Source organism: Trichosurus vulpecula, chromosome 4 (assembly GCF_011100635.1).
Source record: "Trichosurus vulpecula isolate mTriVul1 chromosome 4, mTriVul1.pri, whole genome shotgun sequence".
Classification (NCBI taxonomy): Eukaryota; Metazoa; Chordata; class Mammalia; order Diprotodontia; family Phalangeridae; genus Trichosurus; species Trichosurus vulpecula.
This window is the reverse complement of record NC_050576.1, coordinates 32872622-32896079: the sequence shown is the minus strand read 5'-3', so window position 1 is coordinate 32896079 and position 23458 is coordinate 32872622. Positions and strand designations below refer to the sequence as shown.

At 44.7% G+C, this 23458-nt stretch overlaps 1 protein-coding gene and 1 pseudogene across 1 annotated transcript in view; both read left to right on the top strand.

The window, feature by feature from the left end:
• Window positions 1-23242, top strand: part of LOC118846683 (vitamin D3 hydroxylase-associated protein-like) — a 78379-nt gene extending 55137 nt beyond the window's left edge. The window contains exons 6-19 of the mRNA XM_036755453.1: window positions 9017-9130; window positions 9409-9558; window positions 10010-10143; window positions 10738-10944; window positions 13916-13956; window positions 14205-14329; window positions 16146-16271; window positions 17254-17351; window positions 17788-17887; window positions 18192-18235; window positions 18878-18917; window positions 19373-19481; window positions 20530-20675; window positions 23114-23242. Of these exons, the coding sequence (XP_036611348.1) occupies window positions 9017-9130; window positions 9409-9558; window positions 10010-10143; window positions 10738-10944; window positions 13916-13956; window positions 14205-14329; window positions 16146-16271; window positions 17254-17351; window positions 17788-17887; window positions 18192-18235; window positions 18878-18917; window positions 19373-19481; window positions 20530-20675; window positions 23114-23242 (1563 nt within the window). The remainder of the gene's footprint in view (window positions 1-9016; window positions 9131-9408; window positions 9559-10009; window positions 10144-10737; window positions 10945-13915; window positions 13957-14204; window positions 14330-16145; window positions 16272-17253; window positions 17352-17787; window positions 17888-18191; window positions 18236-18877; window positions 18918-19372; window positions 19482-20529; window positions 20676-23113) is intronic.
• LOC118845901 lies at window positions 2019-3431 on the top strand (annotated as a pseudogene).
• Window positions 23243-23458: the final 216 nt, after the last annotated feature.

Below are 23458 nucleotides of genomic sequence, written 5' to 3'. Positions count from 1 at the left end.
TGAATATGTTGAGTTTAAAATATCTACTGGACATCCATTTTGAGGATCCTGATTAAAAGGAAGTTGGAGATGGAAGACTGAGGTCAGCAGAAAGATTGGGGAAGGATACACAGATTTGAGAATCGTCAGCATTGAGACGGCAATTAAACCAATGGGAGCTAATGAGATCACTAAGTGAAAATAATATGTTAACTTTTGAACATGTAGAGTTTAAGATGTCCTCTGGACATCCAATATATAAAGGGAGAAGAGACGAGGGTACAGGACAGAACCCTATGGTACACTTACAGTTAGAAGCCATGATCCGGATGAGGATCCAGAAAAGGAGGAGTGGTTGGAGAGGTAGGAGGAGAATGAAGAAAGAGCAGTGACCCAAAAACCGAGAGAGAAGATAGTATGGGGAGGAGGGAGTGATCAACAGTGTCAGAGATTGCAGAGCGTCAAGGAGAATGAGGATTGAGAAAAGGCCACTTGGATTTGGCAACTGAGATATCTTGGGTAATTTTGGAGAGGGGGACTTCGGTGGAATGATAAGGTCAAGAAACTGAGATTTAGAAGAGGATGAAAGGAAAGAGAAAGTGGAGACACCTATTGTAGATGGGCTTTTAAGAAGTTTAGTCGCAAAGATAGAGATACAGGACAAAGTTAACAAGTTAACAGGAGAGGAAGGATCAAGTGAGGGTTGTTTTTTTTAGGATGGGGGAGAGGGAGTTGATAAGGGATGTATAGTAGGATTGTCTAGAAGCAGTAAGGACCTAGTCGAGGTTGTGTAACATAAATTTGTAGTTGACCTTTGTGTATTTTGGGAGTAGAAAAGTCTCCCTTTGGAGTTATCCATTTGTCCAATTAGGTTTTATCAGTCATTAACGGGTTTAAACCTTATAATCATTTCCATCTTCTCTTCCTCCTTCTCATTCACAAATAATTTATTTATTCACTCGTATTAATTTGTAGGATTGTATATTTAGATCTGGAAGGACCTTAGAGATCACCAGGTCCAACCTCCTAATTTTATAGTTTAGAAGATTGAGATCCAGAGGGGATAGAGGGATAGACTATTGGATTTGGAGTCGAGAAACAAGGGTTCAGACCCTGTCTCTGATACATAGTAGTGATGTATTCATAGCAAGTAATTTTTCCTCTATGAGCATCAATTTCTTCATGTGTAGAGCTGAGAAAATAATACTTATAGAAAATATGTAACTCACTGGTCACCTCACTATGAGGTTCAATACTTTGCAAACTTTTAAAGCACTACACAAATGTCTATAACTATTATTATCATTACTCAAGGGGTAGTAAGGAGTAGAACTCACATTTGAACCCAGTACCTGTTATTCCAAATTCGATGGTCTTTCCATTTCTTCCTTCATTTATTGATTTACTCTCATCCCTTCCTTCCTTCCTTTTATTCCTCCATCTCTGTGCCTGTGCACATTAACAGACTAGCTCCTTCCTTCCCCTAAGCCTGGAATGTTCTTTCTTCTCATTTCCACCCTTTGGAATTTCTAGTTCTCTTTAATGCTCAGTTCAAGTGCTACACCCTACACGAATCCTTCCTTAATTACCCCGGTTGTTGCTGTTTCCCTTCCACCTCCCCACTGAAATGACTTGTGTGTCTATTTTGCATTTGCTTATGTGAGTACATGTAAGTGGATGAGTCTTCTAAGCAATGAACCACTGGGGGCCTCCTCAATGAGGGTACTAGTAGCAGATAGGCAGGGACAGGCAGGTTCTCATTAGTGATATCCCAGAAAACATTCTTTACCATCACTCAATTGACAGAGAGATCTAGCAAATACAAGCTCTCAGTGTAGTCTATTGATTATGAAAGAGAATTTAAGTCAGCAGAAGAAAATGCAATCTTAAAGCCTCTCCTGCAGAAAGGTGTCTCCTATCCATACATGAATGTCATTCAAGACTCCTTGAAAGACAAAACAACAAAGTAGCCTCTGATCATAAACATCAGGGGAGGCATACAACAGGGAGATATCTGCTCACCAAAGGTGTTGGCCATCATGATGGAGGACATCCGGCACAGATTGTAAGTCTCTATAGATTGTGAGGTCCTCCAGATGCTCATATTCGAAGATAGTGGTGTGTTGATTGCATCAAACATGGTAGAATCTCCTGGAAGATATTTGTTACCACCCAAGAGTTTGGCTTAACCATCCACACAGGAAAAAACAAGCGGATGAAGAATATTTGTTGTCCAAATTATGACATTGCTAGATGTCACATATATATGTGTGTATATATATATAGACACACATATATAATGGACAAAATATATTCTATACCTCTCTACTCTCTCTTGCTGGCTCATTTACTCACTCTATCCTCTTCTCATTCTAGCAGGTCCCAGAACAGGGTATAGCTACAACACATCTAGAGTTCACTTTCAGGGTCCTAAGTAACTGGTAACTCTGGTGTGGGAGGAGCCACATACTCATACCTATTGCTCCTAACCTGTGCTCCACCAGCATGCTTCTCTTTTGTTCAAATGGGTCACAATGACACCATTAATTTCTCACCCTGGAATTTTATTCCACCCCCAGATTTCTCACATTGGAAGTCCTCTCTGCCCCTGTTGTCCCTTCCTATTATATTTGTCAACCCTGAAAGTTTGGTTAAAGGAGGCAAACATACTGGGTGATAAGAAAATTCATAATACTTATTCATTTATTCCTTAAGCATAGCAGACAGAATACATGTATGGAGTCAGACCAAAATCTGACTCCCAAACAAAGAGATGAGAAAGCTTATATAGATTTTTCTTTAACTGACTCAGCATGTCTGCATTATCTCACTTTTATGATCCCCATGTATGTTTAACCATGATACAAGACAAGGATTTTCCTTAATGGAATGGGTTGTAAATACAATAAGATAAGAGTGTTGACAAGCATCAGTTAAAACTACAACCCAGCCAGTGAGCGTCTAGGAGGCCGAAGGAAGAAGATGGCAGTGGAGTCCCGTGTCACTCAGGACGAAATTAAGAAGGAACCCGAGAAGCCCATTGCCTAGGAGAAGACATGCCCGCTGCTCCTGCAGGTCTTCACCACTAATAATGGCCGACACCACCAAGTGGAAGAGTTCTCCTGAGGAAATGTACCTTTGAGCAAGCTGCAGATCTACACTTGAATGGATGCAACCTTGAAAGAATTGACTAGCTTAGTGAAAGAGGTCTACCCAGAAGATTGAAAGAAGGGTACACACTTCAATTGTGCTATTGTTTTTACGGATCTTAAAAGACCCGGTTATTGAGTGAAAGAGATTGGCAGTACTATGTCTGGCAGAAAGGGGACGGATGACTCTATCACCCTACAGTCTCAGAAGTTCCAAATAGAAAATTATTTGAATATAGCAATCACTCCTTCAAATTGGGCACCACCTCCCTCAGGGCGCATGAGACCATATTAAACTTTGTTTACTATTAAAAAAAAAAAACTACAACCCAGCGTTTCTGTGTTTAATTTGCCACTAACATTCCATAACATAGTATATGCCCATAAAATATTAAGTGAGGTAGTTTCTCGGGATTAGAGTCTCATCCTTTAATGGTTAACAGGGGAAAGAATATTCTTAGGTCAGCTGGTATTCTCTGAGCAAACTTCAGAGAACAAAGAAGCTCAGGTCCAGGCTCTTCTTCCAGTTGATCATTAATTCAGGCTCTGGGTCTTATTGAAATTACAAAAATGATATAAAATGGTATTAAATGATCCACATATTGATTAGTTCCTTCTAGAGCTGCCATTTTAAGGAAAATATCCAGGCCAGCCATACCTTCACTCCTCCTCAGGTTCCACTCTGGACTCTGGGCTTTTGTACCATGTCACAGAAGCTTCCTTATCCTGGAAGTTCAGTCCAGCCCTGCATTTCTCTCACTGGAAGTAATCGCCTGTACTCTTCCCTGAGGCCCTTTCCTCTAAATGGATAGTTCCTTCCAGAACCTTTATTTTAAAGAAACACCCAAGCCAGCTGAGTCTCCGTGCTTCTTCAGGTGCCACTCCTAACTTCCCAGAATTTCTCTATGATTCCCCTATTTGGATACCTTCTCCCTCACCCCCACCTCCCCAGTATTCAGCTTCCTTTTAGAATGTAAACCCTTTGAGGGCAGGAACTGTCTCTTTCTGCTAGGTTAGACCACTTCTCTTCTGAGTCTCTTTGCTCTCCCACTGAATGAAGCTACTTCTATGCTACTCTTGAATCACTGAAGTAATGTTAAATTATTTTAACAAATCAGCAGTGCTAAGCCTAGAATCTTCAGGGTTACCTAGGGTGTTCTCTCTTGGCTAGGCGCTGAGGCAACACCGAATTTGTTTTCCTTAATACTGGAATATGCAAAGCAGATGAGTTTTTGCTTGAAGCTTTGAGGGGATTTCCCACCTTGAGCCATAGAAGGAAGTTAAGAGCTATGTAGTGAGCTGATGCAAAGTGAAATGTACTGTGTACAAAGTAACAGCAATATTGTAAATGATCAGCTGTGAATGACTTAGCTGTTCTCAGCGAGGCAACGATCCAAGACAACTCTGAAGGACTTAGGATGAAAAACGCTATCCATCCCCAGAGAAAGAAGAGATGATGTCTGAATACAGATTGAAGTATACTTTTTTTACTTTATTTTTCTTGAGGGTTTTTTTTTGGTCTATGTTTTCTTTTACAACACAACTGTTATGGAAATGTTTTACATGACTACACATTGTTAAACCTGAAAGTTTGTTGAAGAAAACAACAGGTTAGGTGATAGAAAAATTCATATTACTTATACATTTATTTATTCATTCCCTTTAAACTTAGTGGATACATACATGCATGGGGGGCCAGACTAAGTCTGACTCCCCGAACAAAGAAATGAGGAAGCTTAAATACATTTTTTGTTCCCAACACAGCAGCCTGCATTACATCACTTTATGACCCCCATGTATGTTAATTATTATACAAGACAAGGATTTTCCTTAATGGAATAGATTGTAAATACAATAAGTCAGATAGTTGACAAAGTATCAATTGAATTACAACCCAGGATCTCTGTGTTTAATTTGCCATTAACATTCCACAACATAGTATATGCCCATAAAATACTGAGATAAGGAAAAGTCACATAATTTAAGATAGTGTCTGGGGTCAAGTTTCTCACCCTTAATGGCCGTGGATGGAGAAAAGAATGCTCTATCTGAGTGCATTGACACAAGAAGAGGCATCTCTGAGCTTACTCGGAGAACAAAGAGACTGTTAGGATCAGGCTTTTCTTCTGGTTAATTACTTCAGGCCCTGAGTCTTACTGAAATTACCAAAATGATATAAAATGGTATTCACAACGTGTATAACGTATACCGAATTGCTTGCCTTCTCAATGAGAAAGGGAGAGAATTTGGAACTCAAAGTTTTAAAAATGAATGTTAAAAATTCTTTTTACATGTAATTTGGGAAAAATAAAATACTAAATAAATTTTTTAAATAAAAAAAGAGCTATGTAGGCAAGGCTTTGAAGGGTTTCTTCTCTCACCAGCTAGAGAGCAAGGCAGCATTTCTCCCAGATGGTTTTTCACCCATAGTAGAGGATTCTGTTTTCTTCCAGTTAACTTGTTCAAACAACAAAAATTTCCTCCGATCAGATCATCTCACCACATTAATGGCAGAACCTTTAGTTAGCTGACCTCAATTTCTAGCAGCTTCTGTGTTCTGTTTTCTTTCTTCTGATTTCTGAACCTCTATAAACAGCTTCTCTCATGAGCTTCTCAGATCTGTTTTTGGCCCTCAGCTTTCTTGGTTACTGACTCCTGGTCTTCTGATCTTGATTCTCATCTGGCTGCTAATGCCTCAAGTCAGGGCCTCCTTATGTGTACTGACTCATCTCTAACTTAGGTTGAGAAACTCTAAATCTATATTTCTGTCAGTTAGGACACAAATTTTTATTCTACAATAGTCCCAAAGCATTTCTTTGACACAGGTTCCCAGAAATCACCTGCAAAGCCTTGAAAACTGCCATATTAAAATCACCTGCTCGAAAATAATGCCCTCTAGACATCTCTACAATTGGCATTTTTCTCTTTGAGTGTTTGCTCTCATTGCAATTCTCTCAGAACTGTCTGTGTTTAGAGTTGGGATTAGTCAGGCTTAGAAGTTATTAGGTGCTAAGGGTCTCTTCATGTGTTTCTCACATGAATGTCTTTTTTATGTTCCTTTCATTAATAAAATGTTTATTTAAGAAATAGGAAGTTCTATCTATCTATCTATCTATGCAAGGGAGACTCTGGACTCAACCAAAGCAAAAACAGCTTCACTGCTCCCTCAGAGTTCTAGGGGTACCCCTAAGGGGTTAGGAGTGACTTTTTTCTTTTTTTTTTTTTAAGTTTTGAGTGGAGAAGTTTATTAGCCGGCGGTCATTCGGGGAAATTATCCCAAATCAAATGACCACGTTTAAAGGGAGAGGGTAGTTTTTATAGAGAATACAGGATTCAGTGCTTAATTATCTCTTGAAATGTCATTTTGCAGACTCCACACGCCTGTACCTTTTATGACCATGATCAAAGGAAACTCCTTAATAGATTGTAGATACAACATATCAGACAGCTAAGTGTCAACTGAATTACAACCCAGAATCTCTGTGTCCAGTTTGCCATACATCCCACAACATGACTCATGAGATAAGAGCTAGGAACAGTCACATAATACAAAAGAATATCTGGGGCTGAGGCTTTCATCCTTCAAGGCCCTAGGCAGACTGAGGGATGCTCCAGCTGGCTTTGTTGAGACGAGAGATAGAGTTGTCTCTCAGCCCACTCAGTTAGACAAAGGAACATCCTTAGGCTTCCTGGTAATTAGCTTACATTCCTTGGAAATGTCTTAGGGGCCCAGGACACTCGCCAAACGGCAGGAACTCAGTCTGTTTTTTTATGCAGACTGGGGTTTGCAGTTAGGGGCTGGGGGCAGGGTTTTTCTAGCAATAGCTGGCTACTCAAGTATCACATCTCCCACTTCTTTTATGGAACATTTCAAATATTTGAAAAGGAATGACTTGATTCAGAGCACCTGAGGTTTGGGCCACTAAGACAGGGACAGAATTAACATGAGAATGAATAAGGTTGGAGATATAAGAGAGTAATCAGGAACCTATAGTTACGGACAGGATCAATAAAATGGGGGGGAGGCAGCCAAAGTGCTAGCAGGGTGGTGAGCCGGGGGGGACATTGGTCCCCTGAAAATCGGAGCGACTTTTTTCTAATGCTAGTAGCTAAAGCCTCCATTCTAGTGTGTTCTTACCACTATTATCATCAGTGATTAACATCCCAATTCTATTTAACCTTGGAAGTAACTCCAATTAACACTCCCATTCTCTTCAACCAATTAGCATTAATTAACTTTTCTTTATTAAAAATTTATTTGTGGGGGCAGCTAGGTGGCACAGTGAGTAGAGCACTGGCCCTGGAGTCAGGAGGACCTGAGTTCAAATCTGACCTCCGACACTTGACACGTACTAGCTGTGTGACTTTGGGCAAGTCACTTAACCCCAATTTACTGCCAAAAAAAATTATTTGTATATTTTTAGTTTTCAACATTCACTTCCATAAAATTTGAATTCTAAATTTTCTCCCCTCCCTTCCCACCCCCTCCCCAAGATGGCGTGCAATCTGATATAGGCTATACATATACATTCATATTAAACATTTTCACATTAGTCATGTTGTAGAGAAGATTTAGAACCAATGGGAGGAACCACAAGAAAGAAGAAACAACATCATCAACAAGAAGAGAGAGAAAAAAGTCTGCTTCGCTCTGCATTCAGACTCCATAGTTCTTTCTCTGGATGTGGATGGCATGTTCCATCATGAGTCTTTTAGAGTTGTCTTAGATCCTTGCATTGCTGAGAAGAGCCAAGTCTATCAAAGTTAGTCCATTGCTCAATGTGGCTGTTACTGTGTACATTGTTCTCCTGGTTCTTCTCATTTCACTCTGCATCAATTCATATAAATCTTTCCAGGTTTTTCTGAAGTCCGCCTGCTCATCATTTCTTATAGCACAATAGTATTCTATTACATTCATATACCACAACTTGTTCAACCACTCCCCAATTAATGGGCATCCCCTTAATTTCCAATTCTTGACCACCACAAAAAAGATCAATTAACTTTTCAAAATGGATATTTACTTCAAAGATGCAGCAAAAACAGAAGTTACAAATATTTTTCCCCAACACCTTGTGGCACACTCTCTCCTATACCACATTAGGTCCTAGGAAGAGTGGTCTCAGACAATAGTGTTCCTCCATAGCATTTGTCCCACCAAGCTTTCTTCCAAATGTGTCAGGGAGGAATCTGCATCTCTGCTACATGGGCAGAGTCAAATAGGTTGCTCTGGTTTCCTCTCTTCACCATCTGGCTTCTGGGAAATTCAGGCATGGACTTCCAGGCTCCTGGTGGCTTTCTCTCACGACCTTTTGACGTTCACAAGGGCATAACCATATCCACTCTCCTTCGCCTTAAAGCAGGGTAAAAATGGTCAAAACAGACAGAAACAATAGAACCTTGTGATCCTGGGCTTGCCCTGGGAGGAGGAGAGGGGAGAGTTAAAGACTTGAGGTCTCTTATCCCACCGAGGGCTTAATCATTGCTTCCTCACTTGAGGGAGGGAACCAGCGGGAAAGGAGACCCTCTCACCTCTTGACTTTGGTAAGTGAGTGCCTTCGAATGCACCTCACCTCTGACACACAGCCAATCAGCTACCTGACTCTTTATCACATAGTTAGTCTTCACATATTCCAAAATGCAGATGGGGATTGCATCAGCTGAGCCTATTGTACATGGTATTAAGGACTAGAATCAATGGCTAGTCAGTCCCTTGATATATTTTTTGTCTGCGGATTTTTATTCATGTGCTAATTGAATTTGATTAATTTGACTTGATCTCTACCCAATCTCTGCTCACATCAAATGATGTCTCTCTTTCTCTGCTTTTCTCTTTTCCTCTCTCTCTCTCTCTCTCTCTCTCTCTCTCTCTCTCTCTCTCTCTGCAGGCACCTAAAGTGGACCCAGAGTATGTCCTCTCCCTGTCCCTCAGACAGTTGGCCCATCAGTTACGCCAGGGCTCCCTGAGCCCAGAGAGTGTCCTCTGCATTTACATGGAAAAGGTGAGGGGCCTTCGGGGCTATGAGATCAAGTGTGAATCATTTCATCCACCTCCACAATGCTACCCTCCCACTGGATGACCAGATAGTCAGATCCCAAATGTAGGGGGACAGGTCCATAACCTCAGGCTAAATCTTGGAGTACTGCTGAGGAGTGGGGAGTTATCTCTGTGTCTTGGGTGTGGCCTCCTGAAGAACAGCTGAGGAAGGCTCCTTGAAGGAAGGCCACCTCTTAGTTGTCCCCCTACTTCACGGCTGCCCCTTCTACCCTCTGAACTCAGGCCCTGAAGGTACACTATGAGCTGAATTGCCTGACAGACTATTTGGAGGATTGTGAGGCTCAATTGCAGGAGTTGAAAAAACAGCCCAAGGAGAAGCGGGGCCTCCTCTATGGGGTCCCTGTGAGCCTCAAAGACCCCTATGATTACAAGGTGAGTCCCTGTGGTCAGAGGAGAGGGATCGAGGGTGAGTGAGGAGCATCACCGAGGTTTTGCACAAGGAGCTGCTTCCTAAGAGGCTGGTGAACGAATAGAGGAAGGATGGGCCATGTGGGTGCATGAAAAGGTGAATGTGTGTGTGTATATGAGTATATGTGTGAGTGTATGAGTGTGTGTGTGTGAATGTGTGTGAATCAGAGGGTGTGTGACAGTGTACGTGTGAGTGTGTGTGTATGAGTGTGTGAAGGGAGGGGCCTGCCCTTTGAAGCCATCTGGAGGAAAAGGACTGAGGGCTCCAGGTGTATATTGTCATGAACATTTACGTATCATTTGCATGAACTACAGGGTCCAGAAGAGTTCGGGAGGGAGCCTGGAGAAGCCCCTGGGTCTCCTGAGGGCAGGGTCAGCTAGATCATTGAGGTTTCTTCTCCCCCCTACTCTCTAGGGCCATGATTCCACCTGTGGCATGGCCTATTTCCTGGGGAAGCCTGCTGAGGAAGATGCCACCATAGTGAAGGTCCTGAAGAGCCAAGGAGCAGTGCCGTTTGTCAAGACCAACATCCCCCAGACCCTGCTCAGGTCTGTGGTAGAGGGAGAGCAGCTGGTGGGGGTGGGGGTGGGGACAAGAGGAGAAGGGGCAGTTGTTGGCCTGAGAGGCAAAATGCATGCGTCCCAATCCTGTGCTCTGGGCCTTCCCCTCCCCACTGGCCAAAGGAAAGTGCTGGACTCCAGGTTTTCTGAGGTCATTTTCAGCTGATAGTCTGGTTTAGCATTCCTTTATTGTGTGTGCTAACAAGTTTTGTTGTGCATTTGAGGCTTCTTCCTGCTCAAAAATCTATTTTAATGTTGTATGTTACATCTGTAACTATGGTCTAATGATTTAGGTTCTAAGCTCAATACTGTTTTAATGTTCTCTTTTTTTCCCCTAGCTCTCACAGTCTGGGACCCATTATATAATACACGATATTTACTTAATGGAATTTTCTATTGTGGTTCCTACCTCTAAGGATCTAAGTTTCTTCCCTGTATGTAGCCCAGCCTCCAACCCTGGAAATGATAAGTCCCAGAAGTAGCCCCAAAAAGCCTTGAAGGCCCAAAATAGTGCTGTTTCTGGGATGACTAGGTCTAGAGCAGATCCATGATTCACTTTTGGTTCTCTGCTTCCTTCTGCAGCATTGAATGCAGCAACCCTATCTTTGGTGAGACCCTGCACCCCCAGAACCCAAAGAAAACACCAGGAGGATCTACAGGAGGAGAAGGTGCACTGCTGGCTTCTGGTGGTTCCATCATCGGCTTTGGCACGGACACTGGGGGAAGCATCCGTATCCCCTCTTCCTTCTGTGGCATTTATGGCATTAAGCCCACTGGCTTTCGCCTCAGGTGAAGTTCTGGCTGGGACATGAGTCTTCCTTCTTCCATTCAAGACAGCAATGGGTCCTATACGGGGTATTGTGGAGTGATGGAAAGAGGATATGATTTAAAATCAAGAGACAAGTACACAGAATTTCCCAAATCCAGAATCCAAGAATCCCAGAGTTGGGAAGGGCCAATATCTAGTTCAACCTAACCAGGAAAAAAGAATCCCCTTGAGATCACATTTCTTTATAATGTCTTTGGTATTGTATATATTGTTCACCTGGTCCTGCTCACCTGACTGTATCAGTTCATACAAGTCTTCCCAGCCATTCAACCCTTGCAGGAAGAATTCCGGTGAGGTCCTTTTACTTTGGGACTGCTCAAATTGTTAGGAAGCTTTTCTTGACTTCTAGTTTCTTTGCATACCTCTCTCCCCACTCCCACCCTCCTTGCTTCTATCTCTGTCTACTGGGGCCAAACAAAACAAATCTCATTCTTCTTCCATGTGACTTTTCTGTGGGTCCATCCATTTAAACATCTTGAATGAACTTAGCCTATACTTCTCTATCTTTTCCACAAGAATGGCATGAATGTCTTTAATAAGTTTTTGCTACAATGTCTTTGCCACGTCTACATAAGCCATGCATCTCTTTGATCAGCAAGGATATTAAAAACAGGTAAGGAGGAAATGGGGTTAGTCTGGCATGGCTTGTTCTTGTTTAAGTCGTGATGGCTTTTGGTGATCACTTCCTTTCCTAGGTGTTCTATAAGCATCGCTTATAGACTATGATATAGTCTATAATTTTACCAGGAATTCAAATCAAATTCACTAATCACGGTTTGCAGACTCCTTTCCCTCTCTTCTTTTGAAAATTGGGACCACGTTGACTCTTCTTCAGTCTTGTGGTGCCTTTCCTGCTCTCCATAATGCTGCAAAGATCACTGAGTGACTAAGCAATCACAGACAATGATTCTTTCAGTACTTGCAGTTCATTTGGAAGAGGTGACTTGAGCTCATCTTGGGCAACCAAGTGCTCTGTTACACTCAGACAACCAACAAATATTATTAAATTCCTTCTAAGTGCCAGGCACCAGACCAGGTACTGGAGATAAAAGTACAATGGATGAAACCATTCCTTCTCAATTCCTTATTACCCATTGTTCTTTGCTCCTTGTCTATAGTAAGGAAAACTTTTTGTCAGGAGGCAGTTAGTATGGGTCATCATTGGTCCTCTGTAATATTGGTTGGTTACATCATTAATAAGAGTTCTTAAGTTGTTTTTCTTTATAATGTCTTTGGTATTGTATATATTGTTGTCCTCGTCCTGCTCACCTGACTGTGTCAGTTCATACAAGTCTTCCCAGGTTTCTCTGAAATCATCTCTTTCGGTACAATAGTATTCCAATACTTTAATATCTCATAGTTTGTTTAGCCATTCCGCAACTGCTAGGCACTCCTTTTTTGAATAAGGCAAACTCTTTCAAAATCAAATTTAATCATCTCCCACCAACTCTCTGTGATACCTCTAAGGTCAGATTTACCTCTTTAAACTAGGCTCTCTGGTTTATCTTTCCGGTTACCTCTCTACAGATGTAGATGTTATCAATTTATATATCCATATGCAAAGCAATGGGTTTTGCTGCTAGCCCCTTTCTTGTTTTTGTTCAGTCATTCCCCCAGTTGATGGACACCCTCTTAGTTTCCAATTCTTTGATATTACAAAAAGAGTTGCTATAAATGTTTGTACACGTGGGTCCCTTTTCTTTTTCTACATTATGTTTGCTTTATGCTACGTAACTTGGTGGCTAAGTAGGCAGTTTTCTCCCCCTCATCCCTTTCTTTTTAGTATAAAGTTCTTTGGATTAGGCTTGTTAGGCCATGGGCAAATACATTCTTTCTGGTCCTTGTTAGGTACCCTCTCTTCCTGGCCAGGAGCCTATTGTTCCTATATTTTAAGCTGTGTTTCAGAAATCCAAATTCTATTTTCAGGCACTGTCTTCTTAATCAGCTGTTCACTCCCCAACTTCATTTCTCTTCAAAGAAAGCAGTGATGGAAACAATTCCTACACCCATAAGATTTTCAGTTTCTTTCCCAAGACTTTGTAAACTTTGGCGATGCTTTCTAGATTCCTCCTGGCAGTGTCATTTATATCCACATAAATAATTAGAGGTAGGTAATAGACATTGTTCTGATGAGTCTTCAAGATTCTCGGCCACAACCTGAATACGTTCCCTAGGAAGACAGCAACAGACTTCTCTATCATTGTTATCAGGTTGACAAATAGCTGCCTCATTACTTCTGAGAAGGGAAGTGCCAGTGATCAGTATTTGTTTCCTCTTCTTCTGATCTTTACTCAATTGCCTGTCACCTGACAGGACCTTCAGAGTCTTCCTCCTCCTTCTCTTCTTCTTCCTCACAAATCAGTCTGTTCAGGACGTCTTTGAGTAGAGGCTGGTTAGCTATGTGTCAGAGACCATAGAATCATTGATCCTCACACCTAGAAGGGACCTCAGTGGTATCTGGTTCTTAGCCTGAACAAGAATCTTCTCTTTGTCATCTCTGACAAGTGGCTAGCTAGCCTCTGCTTGAAGACCTCCAAGGAGGAGGGACTCACTACCTTCTTTTGGGTGAGTCCAGTGAATCCTTAAGTTCTCCTGGTAGACAATTCTAATTATTGCAAAGATTGTGCTGTTATAGAGTCTAAACATCTTTCTCTATCCCTCCCCCTCATCTCCCAATATTCTCCATTCTTCAGTTGATCCCCCACCTCTGATCCTCCACTCCTGTTCTTGCCCTCTCTTTATTTGGGGAATTCACACCATTTTGAGGTCAGGCTGGTTGCCTTTATTGCTTTACCGAGCCTGCCCTGGGCCATGAAGATATTGGGATGGATTCCAATGGTTGGGGGCAGCTGTCAGTCTGGGGGAGGGTAACTGGGGTGTAGGTTACTGCTCCATGCTCCCACCACTAATCTTGAGTATTCCAATTTATAGTTACAATGGCATCAACTCAGCTATAAAGGGGAAGAAATCAGGTAAGCCTTCTCTGGATCTCTTCTCCCTGTCGCTTCAGCATCCAAACTACCTGCTGATCAATCAAACTGGACCTGTGCATCCATCATACCCCTCCCTTCATGGCCCTGGATTCTGGTTCTGGCCCCCTGGGAAGTCCTTCTTGCTGTTTGGACTCATTTCCCCCTACTGTATGCAGTGATTCCTCTCCTGGTGGGAGCAAGGGAGCATTTACATTCTCTCTCCCCATCTCTCCCTCCTCCAATCCTAGTCATCACCATGGCTGGCCCCCTGGCTCAAGATGTAGACAGCCTGGTTCTGGTCTTCCGGCTGCTGGTATCTGAATACATGTTCCAGCTGGACCCCACAGTGCCACCCATGCCCTTCAGGGAGGAGGTGAGCAGGGGTGGGGGGTGGTGGGGAAGAAGCAGCCTATGAAGGATGATACCAGGCTAGGGAAGGAGGCCAAGGTTTAATTCTTGGATCTACTGCTGATCTCTGCGAACCCAGGCAGTGGCTGAATCTCCCTGGGTCTAATTTCCCTAGAGGTCTAATGGACAGAGTTCCGTAAGACCCACTCCCTTTTCCCCTTTCAAACCTACTGGACAGACTGGGGTGAGGAAGGAAGGAAGGAAGCTGTGTAGGACTAGCTCTTTGAAAAAAAGTCTCTATACCTCCTGGTCATCATCATCAATGTCCACCTATCCTCCCTCTCTCCCTCCCTCCTTCCTTCCTTCCTTCCTTCCTTCCTTCCTTCCTTCCTTCCTTCCTTCCTTCCTTCCTTCCTGCCTTCCTTCCTTCCTTCCTTCCTTCCTTCTTTCTTTCCTTTCTTCCTTCTTTCTTTCCTTCCTTCCTTCTTTCTTTCCTTCCTTCATTAACACCTCTCAAATTCACTCTCCCAGAGTGGGTGGAGACTTCAGAGGCATCTGGTCTTATCTAGACCATTTTCAACTGGAAGTTATCCAGCCTTCAGCTGAAGACCTACTATGTCTAGAGCCTGGAGCTAGGCTGGGGGCGGAGATGTTAGGTTTACATAAGATGAGTCCCTGTCCTCAAGTAGCTCTTGGGCTAGGGGGTGATTAGGACAAGTCCATGTTACACTGAGAAAAGGCAATGTTCTGGGTAAGGTCTGAGGGAGATCTGGAAGGCTTGCTGGAGGAGGTACCATTCAGGTTGGGCCTTGTGGACTACTGAAGAATTTGACAGCCAAAAAGGGGTAGGAATGGTATTATAGGCATTGGAAACAACCTGAGCAAAGACCAGGAGGTGGGAAAATGCAGGATCCACTTGAAGGACAGAGCTGTGCAGCTTGGCTGAGGCATGTGAAGGGCAGTGAGATGTGACAAGACTAGAAAGGTCAAATCATAGAAGGCCTTGAATGCCAACTATGGGGAACTGGACTTTACTCAATAAGCATTAGGGAGATATTAAAGATTTCTAGGCAGATGAGGGGCACAGCCAGATCTTTGTGGATAAAAGATTATTCTGGGAGAAGCCACTGGCTTGAAAAGTTTTACAGGTGCTATAGATGAGATGCTAATTGTGTGGAAAGCCTGTATACTTTGGGTGTGGTTGCTCAGGCCCAAGAAGAGCCTCGCTGGTGCTACTCTTGACCCTGGCCCTGCCTACACTGGGCACCTGAGGTAGTGCACTGGATGGCCAGCCTCCAGGGGATTTACCTTGTAGACACAAGCCAGGACCTTGTCCCAACAGAGGAGGGCAGAGACCTGGGTTCTGGGTTATACTTCACTACCTCTCTGGTCCTCCACTTCATGCTCTGTAAAATGGTGATGGTCTAAGGCCTCTTCCAACTCCAAGGGTTTATGTTCCATGGCCTATGACTATCTTTCGTCCTCTGTCCCCAGCGGATCAATCTCCTGCCCTCATCTCTAACCACCTGGATCAATCCATCACTTGTCATCTCATTTGCTGTCTCTCCTCATCTGTCCTTCCTTATCCATCACCATTGATCACTCTGTCATCTTTCATTAATTACTCAGCCTATCGATACCTGTCTGTCTATCACCCTGGAGAGGGCCTGTAGGATCAATGGGGGTATGGGGAAGTCCCTGGGACAAAACCTAGGGAGACAGATAGTAGAGGCTGTGGAGGAGAGACTTGGGGGGACCTGAGGAGGAAATCTGGGGAGCTCGTGGGTAGGAGAGGACTTGGGGAGAATGCGGGGAGCCCCTAGCTTCCCTGCTTCCCCCAGGTATACTCCAGCACCCAGCCCCTCCGAATCGGTTACGTGGAGACAGATGGTTTTACACAGCCATCCCCCAGCATGGTTCGGGCTGTCCGAGAGGTCTCAAAGAAGCTCCAGGCTGCTGGACACCAGGTAACTTGCACAGTTTGGGCCAGAGAGGCAGTATAGTACATTGGGGAGCAAGCTAAGTCAGGAGAGACTGGCCATGGACAAATCACTACATTTCTCTGAACCTCAGTTTCCTCATCTGTGAAGTGGGGATAGTGAGACTCGTCCTCTCCTCCTGGGCTGCTGTAAGGCTCGAACAAGGAAGCACTTTACAGGCCTGAGAGCCTTCAGAAGTATCTGTGGATAGGATTGTTGTTCATCTAGTCCTCGCCTGATGGGCTGATTCTCAAAGTGGGTTGGGTGTGTCTGGCAGGAAGTGATGACCCTAGCATGTCTCCAGTGACTCAGATGCCCAGAAAGCCTTGTCTAGCCTGTAGGGCTCATGAGGCAGGCAGCTTGGCAGCTCTTGTCTCTGGCTCCCTCCAAAGCCATGGGCTGGGCCTGGCCCCCAGCCCTCTCCAGGCCCCCATTTCGGTTCTGTCCACCTGCTCCAAGCCTGCCAAGTCCCCCTTTATGAGGTGGACTATAGGAGGACCTGGAGGGAAAAGCGATCTGGCTCCTACCCTCAGGGAGCTTGAAGGGTTGGGACATATCAGACTTTGCACACTCCCCACCTCCCACGCAGGAGATAATTGGAAGAGACAGGGTAGTAGGCAATCCAGGTATAGAGTCCAAGTGGGAACAGAGCCTTGGGGTGGCAGGGAAGAGACTGCATGATCAGGGAAGGTAAGGCTGCAGCCAAACCGGGAATGACCAGCAGGATTATGGAGACGGACAGAGGGAGGTAGCAGTTATTGAAGGGATGCTGGACTGTCCAGTTTGGCCTGAGTGGGATGTGGATCAGGGGCAGAAGAGGCCAGACACATAGATGGAAGGGGTCCTTGAAGGCCAGTTTGAAGAGCTTGAGCATTGTAAGGCAAGACTGAGGCCCTGGGGGGAGGTGGGCTCTTCCAGGGAAGGGTCTTCTGGCCCCCAACTCAGCCTTCTTCTCTCTCTTACCAACCAGATCATTCCCTTCTCTATCATTCGGCCTGAGTATATGATGATAAAGTTATACATGGGAGGGCTTTATGCCGATGGGGGTGAAACTCTTCTGGAAAAACTGTGAGTTGAATTTCAAGGATGGTGAGGACATGTTGGGGGGAGAATCGGTGCTTCAGGGAAGCCCAGACTCTAGGCACTAAGCCAGAAAGAAAAATCAAGGCTAGAGACTGGAAGGGGCAGGGGTGCCCAGGAAATCAGATAGACCCACTGTGTGGCCTTGGTCAAGGAGCTGGGCCCACTCTCCCCACCAAATATGCAGATAGATGCCACGGCCTCCACCTCAGGATACTTCTTCTTGTACCTCTGATGATCCTCATGAGTGGGAAGGCCTTCCTGTGGTCTAAGTGCCAACCCTCCTGCTTCTTCAAATCTCCTTCCAGACTGTTAAGGGAGCTAGGAGGTCCTGGAGCAGTTACCGGGCTGGGGGGCGGGAGGATGGGCAGGGTGAGGACTAGCATTGGAAAAACCCTGGTGACCCCTTCTCTCTGTTGGCCAGCCGCGGGGACATCATAGATCCTACCATGTCATCTATGATCTCTATTCTCCGACTCCCGGATTTCATAAAGTGGCTTGTCTCCTGGGTCCTGAGGCCTGTGGTAAGTTTTGAGAATAGAGGACAGGGACTCAGCAAGATGGATGGGGGCTCAGGAGGGGGGTGGGGCTCAGAGAGGAGATGGCAGTTCAGTGAGGAGGACGGCAGCTCAGTGAGGGGGACAGCAGCTCAGTGAGGGGGATGGCAGCTCAGTGAGCAGGATGGCAGATTAGTGAGGGGGTGGAGGTTCAGTGAAGGAAATGGGGGCTCACTGAAGTGATGGAGAGTCAACGAGATGTTGGGACCTCAGACAAAGTACTAGGATCTCAGAATGAAGGTTAATATTGATTGATTCTTCTCCTCCATAGGATACATGGACAGCAAAGAATTTTGCTGCTTTACGAGGGGTGGGGTAAGTATGCAAGCCCTCCCCACCCTCTACCAAGTATTCTCTAGGGCCCTGGGGTGATACTAACTGAGGACAGTGTTGGGGTTAGGACTGGGATTCTGATCAGTGTGTGATTGGGGTGAATACTGAGTTTTCAGTGGGATTAGGATAGATGGTCCAGGGTGACCTTGTGGTTAGGTTCATTCAATAGACATTTATTAACAGAGACTATGTATGGAGGCTTGGGCAAAGTTTGGGGGCCATACAGAGTGGTAGAGAGGCAGCCCTAGTTTGTGGGCTCACATTCTAGAAGGGGGGTTGGTGCAAATAGCTGTGCTGCCCAAAATTACATGATCACATTGACCAAGGTGGGAACTCAACTCTCTTTAAGGGTGTCATGGACAGTTGTTAGATAAGACCCAAAGGGACTCTGGCAGGCATCCTGGGGGTAGGGAAGGCACCCAAAGCTGGCCCAGATACTTCATAGGCACCTTTTAAGAGGGAATGAAGCCTGTGGAGAATTTGAATTTGGAAAGACCTGACCCTGGGGGACTGGTAGGTCCTCCCTGAAGGACCAGGGAACACCTCTGTCCTTGGTTAGCAGGGCAGGGGGAAGTTGTGAGAGGCTCCATGGGATCTCAGACCTTGGATCTTATTCTTTCCCAGGACACCCAAGAATCTCTGGGAGCAACATGTGGCTGTGGAGGTAGCTGAACCAGGGCAGACCCCAGGGAAGCTTCAAGGGAGGGTTAGGGGAAGGAAGAAGACCCTAGCCCCTGACAACAAACACACTCACCTCTGAGTCACAGGAGAGTCATGTCACCAGCCCTTGAGATGCCCCTGGTTTGAGAGGAATCCTCAGCCCATGCCATTTGGGAGGTTCTAGTTCAAGAAGGGAGGGAGCCTAGAAGTCTGTGTGAGGGGACAGCCTTAGGGACTCCATCTCTTACACAAGACCTGGAGAGCCAGTCTTGGCTCAGCCCCCCCACCAGGCTCTAGACTTCCCATGGTAGATGCACTTGACTTTTTCATCCTCTGAGACACCCTACTCCCTCCCCGGTTATGACAGCCCAAGAGCTCCATCCTGGGAGGTTCCTTCTAGGGTCTGACTTGAATCAGCAAGTAGTGCTTTCCTGAGCTGCTCTCTCCCCATATCTTCAGGAGTATCAGAAGGAGATTATGTCTAATTGGAGAGCTCAGAATCTGGATGTCCTGCTATACCCAGCTCTTGGCCCTGCCTTTGACAGAGGGACAACCAGCAAAGCATTGGGTAGGAAGGCTGAGAGTTTGATTAGCCTACTTGCACTTGGCCAAACCCCAAGGAAAGGAGACATGTCTGGGATTTGGCAGTGAATGGGAATTCTTTGGGGGTGGGGGTGGAGGCAATATTAATCTGAACTGATAAGCTAAAACTTCTTTGACTTGTGTCTGTGATGCTAACCTTACCCCTTTGGCCAACCCTAATCCCAAAGGGAACCCAAAGCCAACCTCAGGCCTAGGCCATGGCCAAGCCCCAGCCCCAGTCTTCATCCCAACTCTGCCTCCAACCAAACCCAATTCTAACCATAAACCTAATCCTAAACTACCTTCCCTAATGTGAATTAGGAGACATTGAGGGAAGTTGCTAAGAGAAAAATGTAGGCTCCATGAAGGGCTGTTCAATGGGAACTGTCTAAAGGTACCCTTGGGAAGTACCATGTTACTTCTACCCAGAGGTCAGTAAGCAAAGGTAGGGATCTTGATGGTGAGTAAGTCTTGTTCACATGGGGACTGGGACAGCTGGATTTTAAATCTCTGTCTGTATTCTGATGTCTTTTGACAGTTACCACCTTTGCTCATTCTCATCAGAGGAACCTTTTAATACCCAAATGAAATGATGCTCCCCCTCTCCTCACTCTGAATATAAACCAGAAAGGCAGGAAGCTTAGAGAAATAGATTCTACTTAGGCTGTTTTCCTAAATGATCTTATTATCACTGCTCCTAACATCACAGGTCATGAGATGACTCATTTCTTCCAAGTCAGATCTTTACCAAGTGCATTCATTTGGAGCAAAATCTAGTCCAGAACATCTAGAGACCTATCCAGTCCAAAACACATAGTCCTGTAGAAACGACTTTGAGATGATTTTATTGGGGATTATTTGAGCCAGAACTCCAAGTTCTGTTGAGTGGAGAACCTGGCTCCCTGAGGCAGATGTAGAAAGTTTGGCTCCTTCTACTTGAGAGAGGTGAGCAGGACCTAACCAGAGGAGGGTTTGGGGGTGGGATAGTGGAGATCTGGGCTTCTCCCTGATTCTCTCCTGTCTTGGGGATCCAGATGCTGCCTCCTATATGGCTCTGTTCAATTCCTTGAACTTCCCAGTCGGTGTTGTGCCCGTGGGCACAGTGACAGCACAGGATGAAGAGGAGCTGGCTTCCTACCATGGCTACTATGGAGACTCTAGAGACAAAAACTTCAAAAAGGTTAATGGCCTTTCTGAACCCTTGCTATCTGGTCAGCTTGTACCTTCCCCCCTTCTCCCCAGCTGGCTGGACCCTCCCTAGGCCCGTGCTACCCAATGAGCTCACAATCTAATGGGGTTCTTGTAGGCAGTGGGGATCCAAGTACAATAAAGGAATCTGTTCCAAGAATGGAAGCTGCTTACATATGAGTTTCTGGCTTCAGGCCAGAAGCTGTTGTCCATAGCAGGAAGAGTAGGGCCTAAAGATAGCCCTAGTTCCTAGGGAGACCTCCTCTATCCACAAGGAAGGAGAAGCTCTAAAAGTCTGACTGTAGCATGTTCCCTTTCCTGGGGGTGAGCTGAGATTTCTGGGGGGGGGGTGGGATCTGTTAAGCACTTTGGAGCTGGGAAGGACCTTGGAGATGGTCTAACCTCCTTATTTTGCAGAAGAGGAAACTAAGGAAGGGGCTCACCCAGGGCAGTATACCCAGCATGTTAATGACTGCTTCTTTGAATTACTCTCCTCAAGGATGTGGAAAAATTGAGACACTAATGTACTGTTGGTGGAATTGTGAACTGATCCAACCGTTCTGGAGAGCAATTTGGAACTATGCCCAAAGGCCTATAAAATCGTGTACCCTTTGACCTAGCAATACCACTACTAGGTCTATATCCCAAAAGAGATAAAAAAAAACAAAATGGAAAAGGGCTTATATGTACAAAAATATTTGTAGCTGCTTTCTTCTGGTGGCAAAGAATTGGAAATTGAGGAGGTTCCCATCATTTGGGGAATGGCTGGACAAGTTGTGTATATGATGGTAGTGGAATACTATTGTGCTATAAGAAATGATAAGCAACATGCTCTCAGAAAAATCTAGAAAGACTTACATGAACTGATGCAAAATGAAGTGAGCAGCAATATTGTACAATGAACAACTGCAAATGATTTAGCTATTCCCAGCAATACAATGGTCCATGACCACCCTGAAGGATTTATGATGAAAAAATGCTATCCATCCCCAGAGAAAGAACTGAATTACCCTTCTCAAATAGGGATTCAGACATAAAGGGCAGACTAAAAGGCAACCATTATTATGGCCAAAAGTTAGCATGAATATGAATCTCCACAGTGGGTCTGGGGTTCCACAGTCATGAGTGAGGTTGAGTCACCACTTTGCTATGCTAATTATATATACGTAAGTATATATATGTACATACATACATGCATATATTCTATAATATATTGACTATAATTCTCTCTATGTATAGTCTATATACACACACACACTCATTTATATATATAGTCTATAATACTCTGAAGCCCAATTATGAAATTCAGAGGTTTGCTTTTTTTTCCCGGTGCTGGTGATACTTAATATTTCTAATAACAACTCCCATTTCTACAGCCGTATATGGTTTACAACATCTCTATGAAGTAGTTAGGCAGATATTACCAGCCCCATTTCAGAGATAAGTAAGCTGAGGCTCAGAGTCAAAATGACTTACCCAAGGTCAGTTCCCTAGTTCCTGAGCCACGGCTCACTCTCTGTCAACCTGTCAGCAGACAGGTGACAGACTTTGTATTATATTGCAAGAATCAGCTTTTGGATAAAGGAAAGACCTGTCCCTTCTTCACTTTCTAGGGAAGATTATGGATTTGAGGGAAGGAGGACAATTATCACCTCATTTAATTACCTCATTTAATCTTTGAAAGAAGAGGGTACTATTATTATCATCACTCTCATTTTATAGTTGAGGAAATCAAAGCAAACAAAAGTTAAGTGACTTGCCTAGGGTCACATAGCTTGAACTAAGGTTGAAGACAGAAGGGCACGTTCTGGCCTGACCCTTGGAGGTAATAATAGTGATAGCTAACAAAACCTTCTTAGGGTATCTCTTTTGGTCCTCCCTGTGAGGTGGGTACAATCATATCTCTATTTACAGGTGACCAAACTGAAGCATAGAGAAGTGAAATAATAGCTAATAAGCTAACATTCATACAGCACTTACTCCGAGCTAGGCACTGGGCTAAGTGCTTTATAATCAGTATCTCATTTGATCCCTACAATAACCCTGGGAGATAGGTGCTATTACTATCTCCACTTTCCAGATGAGGAAACCAAGGCAGACAGTGGTTAAGTGACTTGTCCAGGGTCATACAGCTAGTAAGTGTGTGAGGCAGGATTCAAATTCAGGTCCTCCTGACTCCAAATTGAGTGATCTCTCCATCTACCTACCTGTCACAAATTTGGTGATGGAAACTTGGCTTCAGTTAGACAAAAGGAAGAAGAATCTAGAGGCCTAATTAGCTGGATGAATGCTAAGAAAATGGCCTGAGAGGCCTCTGAAGGCCCTTCAGGGCTAAGAGTCTGTGAGGTGCAGGGATTGGGACAGGGCTGCTGAGGGAGGCTGGGAGTGTGTAGACAGCCCGAGGACTTTAGAAAGACTTCTGTTCTTTAGGCGATTGCTGGATCACTTGGCCTTCCCATAGCCGTGCAGTGTGTGGCTCTGCCCTGGCGAGAAGAGCTATGTCTGCGCTTTATGAAGGAGGTGGAGACCTTGGTCCATGGGAAGACAGAAATCGAGTGAATCTGCTTCTTCTTGGACCCCAACCTGCCAGGGCCCACAGGAACTCAATGGGGCAGGGGGATTGGTCAATAAAAGTTTCCTGACCAGCTGCCTGAAGACCTGGTTCTATCAGGGGAGGAGTTTGGTTCCTATCAGCTCTAGCTGGTGCAGGAGTCTGAGAAGGTGATTTCAGAGTTTGCCTCCATCCTCTCTCGCTGCATGTTTGAGCCCTGCTGT